This window comes from Crinia signifera, chromosome 1 (genome assembly GCF_055691185.1).
Source record: "Crinia signifera chromosome 1, ASM5569118v1, whole genome shotgun sequence".
NCBI classification, from domain to species: domain Eukaryota; kingdom Metazoa; phylum Chordata; class Amphibia; order Anura; family Myobatrachidae; genus Crinia; species Crinia signifera.
Window position 1 is genome coordinate 354,291,664 of NC_139217.1, and position 6,252 is coordinate 354,297,915.

General features: G+C 48.0%; 1 protein-coding gene across 1 annotated transcript; it reads left to right on the plus strand.

Annotated features, from left to right (window-relative positions):
• The first annotated feature begins 4,090 nt into the window (after window positions 1-4,090).
• Window positions 4,091-5,515, plus strand: LOC146030355 (uncharacterized). Its single transcript, XM_083158402.1, has 2 exons — window positions 4,091-4,175; window positions 4,375-5,515. The coding sequence occupies exons 1-2, from the start codon at window positions 4,151-4,153 to the stop codon at window positions 5,058-5,060; spliced, it is 711 nt and encodes a 236-aa protein (XP_083014528.1). The 5' UTR covers window positions 4,091-4,150; the 3' UTR covers window positions 5,061-5,515.
• Window positions 5,516-6,252: the final 737 nt, after the last annotated feature.

Here is a 6,252-nt window from a genome sequence, read left to right on the forward strand (position 1 = left end):
GCCCGTTGTCCGGCAATAATACATTTCAACATAGTAACGGAACTCCATCCACTTGAACAAAAGGCATTTATTCCGTGAACAACAAAGCAAAGTTTCAAAACAAAATATGTATTTTCATCAGGCTTAAACACAGCATCTTGCCATCGCTTCTGATGGTTTCGGATCCAATATACTCCAATATACAGTAGGTGTTTTTTGCATTAGGATAAAGCATGATTATGCAATTGATTTGTTGGATAGCATCGATGTTTGTCATTTACCATCTAGTTGTGTTAGCCATTAGACAACACTGAAGCCATCTATTAACAAAGGGTCATTTATAGACTACTAGACATTATTGTCCTCTTTGCATGGATAATCATTTGCTATTAATATGTTCTTTTTATGCAACAGGTATTATGACAGCAATGATATCAATGTTGGACTTTTGAGTCTCCTTACTGGACGTATGTATTTATACAAACTTTTTCACTATGCATTATATATTGTGAACATGCATTTATGATAGAGGTTTCTTGTTGTCATATGCTTGTATTATATGCACTAGGTGATTCATCGCGCCCTACGGGCGCTCTTCACACCGTCGTAAGGGGCTGCGCCCCCTTAATTTGTGAACATTTGCATATGAGAAATATGGTTAGAATTGTATGAAAGATGCCTGTATTGCAACTTGAGTTATAGGTGAAATGTGTTAAATAGAGAGCATATGATTCGGAAGGGGTTGTGTATTGTTTTGTTTAATTAAAAAGCGGTTACAGAGTAAGATGTACATTGATAGTGTGGATGGTACAGTGACATTTGTGGGTGTGGGGGGGGGGCTGTGTGTGCATGTTGTTGAGGTGTGTGTGTGCGCAATAGTATAGTAGGGTGTTTCTGAGTCAGCGGCTCCCCACTGGCGGAGGTCACGACACAGGAAAACAGGAGGCTGGGTAGTGATAGGGGTGTGTGGGCATAAGGGGGACTAAAGAGGAGGGTGGGAGATACTGTGCAGCTTCTGCCAGTGGGTGATGGTCCAGCGTGGCAGTACAGGATGGTGGCCCTTAGTCAGTGTCTCCTCCTACTGGGTGGGAGTTCGGGTGCATGAGAGCAGGAGGCTGGGCTATGAGGCATGATAGGGGCATGTGGGCAAAACAGCGTCAGCGACTCCCCAGTGGTGGAAGTTACGGTTCAGGAGAGCAGGAAGCTGTGTAGTGATAGGGGTGTGTGAGTATACGGGGGACTAAAGAGGCGCTTAGGGGTACTGCCGTGGGCGGATGCCGTGAATTGCGGGAGGGGGGGGTTGCGGGGGTGGGGGGGGGTGCCGCGAATTGTGGGAGGGGGGGCGCGGGGGGGTTGCAGTGAATCGTGGGAGGGTGGGTCGCGGGGGCGGGGGGTTGCCGCAATGACAGGAGGGGGGGTCAGGGGTGGGGAATCGCGGTAGGGGGATCGTGGGGGGCACCGTGAACCGCGGGAGGGGGGGCCCGGGGGGTTGGCGCGAATCGTGGAAGGGGGGGTCGCGGGGTGCCGCAATCGTAGGAGGGGGGGGTGTCACGGGGTGGGGCCGCGAATCGTGGGAGTCACCGGGGGGTGCCGCGAATTGCGGGGGGTGTGCTGCAAATCGCGGGAGGGGGGTCGCGGGGGTGCCGTGAATCGCCACAAGAAAAAATCAACACAGAAAGTTCAACACATGTAAATGTTGACATAAGTGTGGCACTTCATCAGTGTCCATGTCGACACATGAAAATGAATATGAAAACATTCAAAAAAAGAAAAATAAATCTTCAAAAACTCATGTCAACCTTTTTCATTGTCGACCATAGCCGTGCCAGTGTTTTGCATGTGCCATTTAATCCTGGGGTTGCCGTGAATCGCGCGTGGGGGTGGGGGGAGGGAGGAGGTGAGGGGTGTCCGCGAATCACGGGAGGAGGGGTCGTGGGTGGATGTCGTGAATTGCGGGAGGGGGGGTCGCGGGGGGGGGGGGGTGGGTGCCGCGAATTGTGGGAGGGGGGGGGGCGCGGGGGGTTGCAGTGAATCGCGGGAGGGTGGGTCGCGGGGGCGGGGGGTTGCCGCAATGACAGGAGGGGGGGGTCAGGGGTGGGGAATCGCGGTAGGGGGGGTCGTGGGGGGCACCGTGAACCGCGGGAGGGGGGGCCCGGGGGGTTGGCGCGAATTGTGGGAGGGGGGGTCGCGGGGTGCCGCGAATCGCAGGAGGGGGGGTGTCACGGGGTGGGGCCGCGAATTGCGGGAGTCACCGGGGGTGCCGCGAATTGCGGGAGGGGGGTCGCGGGGGGTGCCGCGAATCGCCACAAGAAAAAATCAACACAGAAAGGTCAACACATGTAAATGTTGACAGAAGTGTGGCACTTCATTGGTGTCCATGTCGACACATGAGAATGAATATGAAAACATTGAAAAAGTGAAAAATAAATCTTGTCAACCTTTTTCATTGTCGACCATAGCCATGTCAGTGTTTTGCATGTGCCATTTAATCGTGGGGATGCCGTGAATGGGGGGGGGGGGGAGGAGGGAGGGAGGTGCATACCTCCCAACATGACCCTCTCCAGGAGGGACACATTGCTCTGTTTCTGGACTTTCTTCTTAATTTATGGATTACCATCACCTGTGCTTAAACACCTTTCTTATCAATTACCCTGTTTAAAACAGGTGATGACAATCATAAATTAAGATGGATTACCATCACCTGTGCTTAAACACCTTTCTTATCAATTACCCTGTTTAAAACAGGTGATGACAATCATAAATTAAGATGGAAGTCCACAACCCAGCGTTACAGCTCCAGACACACTTTGAGTGACAGATGTAGCCAAATATATAAGAGATGTTGCCGCAGTTTTACTTTACTTCCTGTTGTTCTCCTGTTACTTTCACTTAGTGTCTGCCTTATGCTGAGTAAAGACCTGGGTTACATTCATGCTGCACGTGTGGTCGTGATTCTGCTGCTGTTGCATGGAAGTGGTCAAGGATCATCTCCCCCAAATATGGACATACAGCCTGTGGCTTCTCCAGCTGCCAGCTCTCCTCTTTATTGACCTCTGCAGATACAAACCAGTCATCATGTATCAGGGCCTGTGCCATGTCATCACCTATGGACTACTGTGCTTTGCGTCCAGTTTCCAGGCCATGCAGTGCCTTCAGGTTACCTCAGCTATGGTCACTGCATGTGACGTTGCCATATTTTCTTATGTATACATTGTGGTGACAGCTGACAAGTATGACAAGGCCTTTATCGGTTGTAGAACATATAACTTGTGGGATACACCATAGGAGCTCTGAGTGGTCAGCTCATGGTGACATATGGCTGGCTGTTGTGGCCCCACCACAACCGTACCATTGCTAAGAGAAAAAGGGCCATGTGGAAACATATAACCACATCAGTAAATGCTGTCAGTACACATAAGCGCCTTGTGCGCAACATCAAAAAAACGTTTCAATGATATTAAGCGGCAATTGAAGCTAAAAATGGGCCTGGAAAAAACTGAGGCAAGTCGCACAGGAGGAGGACCAAGGGTAGAAGTGTGGTTTCATTGATATGAGAACCAGCTCCGCCGCATAATACCCCTTGAGGTACTACCAGGACTACATATTGAGGATATGGATCGCCCTCAAACTCCACCTCAAGCTGGTAAGTGAAACCAAATGTACCCCTACAACTTACCATTGTTATGTAAAAATGATATTATGTTGTGTTTCTATGTTCCCAGCATAGATGTGATGTTGTGGCACTACACATCCCAGCAAGGGGCCATTGGGAAAGTGTTCTTGGATCATTTCACTATTGTGTGGTATGCTGGGTTCAGTAGTTCCTCAACTGATGCTATTGGTATAACACAAATCAGGGTATGTTCCACACCCAAAGTAGGGTGGTGTGATGCATTTTGCACATGCATTAATTTTCAAATAGCTTACATGATGGCTATGAAAGAGGGAAGTGCAAATTAATCATGTAATGGTGAAAATGCAGATTACACAATATAGCCACCTCATAATGTGGACAATTTTATTTGAGCCTAAGCCATGTGTGGTCATCTTCTGTTTAGGTTTGGACATGTGAATGGTTTTTGAATTATGGTACACACTGCAATAATCCAACTTGTGTACTTATTCTCCAGCTCAAAATACAGAGAGTGCTGTGGGCCGTCATTCCCAGCAAATGAGTGGTGACTTTGAGGCTGCAGGTGAGTTTGACTATGGGATTTAAATCAAAACCACATCACACACAGTATGCATGTAACCTCGGCCATTCTCTAGGTTGGCCCAAAAAAGGCCACTTTTTCTGCAGAGTAATTCGCTATGCAGCTACATTGTTGTAAAAACTGCACTGAAACAAAAGGCCCATGTAAGATCCAATACTAACCAATGTCCCATTAATCACAGGCCCATCACACCAGCTACAGCATCCAGAAGAGGACCTACAAATGCAAGAGGAGGATACAGACATAATCCTGGAGCCTGTCGACTACTTTGAGGCTGAGAATCAAAGAGATCAGGCACCCATCACTCAAAGGCCATCTAGCCAGCCACAAGCGCCCCAAACCACACTGGGCCAAAATGCCATCCCCACAGCGGCAGATGAGTTGGCGTACTCCCTGCACAGCTTCAAACAGAAGCAGATCCATTTTGTGCAGACCCAAACTGTTCAAATGGAACATTTTGAGGGATATGTCCGTAACATACGCCACGAAATTAAAAAGGTGGCTCACAGTGTGCGTGTCAGTGTAGGCACACAAATAAGGTTGGTAGCCACACTAGACAGGCGTCTTGGTGACATAAGCCAGGCCATACAGGCCCAAAACACCACATTAGGGCAGGTAAATGCCAACATATGTGCCCAGACGCAAGCACTGATTGCACAAACATCGGCTCTAGTGTCTCTTCAGACACACTTACAGCAAAGCAACCCCAGTCACTTAGCCCCAGCTGCCTCTACAGCAAGCAGCCTCTCCACCACCCCTATGAGCAGCTCACCGACTAGTCCTCCTCGTAGGAGTGTACGCACCAGGGGTGGCCTGAGTAGTTCAGGGAAGGGTGTTAGCTCCCGTGGGAAGGGTAAAAACCCATAAATTTAGACACAACTAGTAATGACACTAGTAGGATGCTGTTACTGTGTGTCACACAAGTTTGCAATTGTTTTGGCTTTTCATGTTTATTTACATGTTTCCACATTTTTCACTCCAATAAAAAAGTTACCACACGTAATAATGTTTCATTATTTTCATATTTGCTAAACATTTTAATGATGTGGCCTTGGTGGCAATACAATTTCATAACACTGGAACTAAGTAGGGCATGACAAGGCCTTTATCTGTTGTAGAACATACTGTATAACTTGCTGGGATACGCCATAGGAGCTCTGAGCTCATGGTGACATATGGCCACTTCTCCTTCTACCACCTGAACATTATTTCCTTAGGAAGTGCGTCAGTGGCTTTTATCATCTCCATTTTCTTGCCCACGCCCAGCATGAATGAGCCAACACTGTGCACTGCTGCTGCAAGTCGGTGGTCAGGTTCCTCAAGCAGCAATGACAGGACATCTGTGAGTGCTGTACTTCCAACACCAGATATTGGTCAATATGGTGGTTACTTGTGACAGTTGGCTCCCACCAAGTGACAGACGCTTCCCATATGCTCTGGGAACATTTCTTAGAAAACACAGCGACCATCGGAGAATGGGGGAGATTCCCACATATGGGGGAGTTGTTCACATGAAACATCCACTTGTGGTCTGTTCGCTCTGCGTCTTACCGCATTTGGACCGTGTGAGCGATCTGTACGGTAGGCGAGGCTAGGAGCACTCGGTTCCTGTCCGAAATACGTATCCGTCAGATTCAACTAGAATAAGGGCCAAAGTGTTGGTATTCATCAATCAGACCTTCAATCTACATTTATCTTTCACACCTCTACATTTTCTGTGTGCTAATGTCCCGATCTGGTTGACCCAATTAATGACCAATATTGTCACAATTGCTAAGAAAATTGTTCTCACTCATTGGACGAACGCTTCTGCTCCAATCCTATCTGAGGTTCAAACTCTACTTTTGAAAACTATTTAGATAGACAGCCCACACTCCCCGATCTTGAATATGCACTGCTTCTTTGGTTTAAATTTTACTAATGTCTATTGACACTACATTGTTTCCTTGCACATGCCCACTATGATTATTGTTTATCACCGCTGGACCAGACCTGTATACCCCACCTCCACCTCCTCTAGATTTTTCTTTATGGATAAGTTTAATGGCCCCATAGAGTA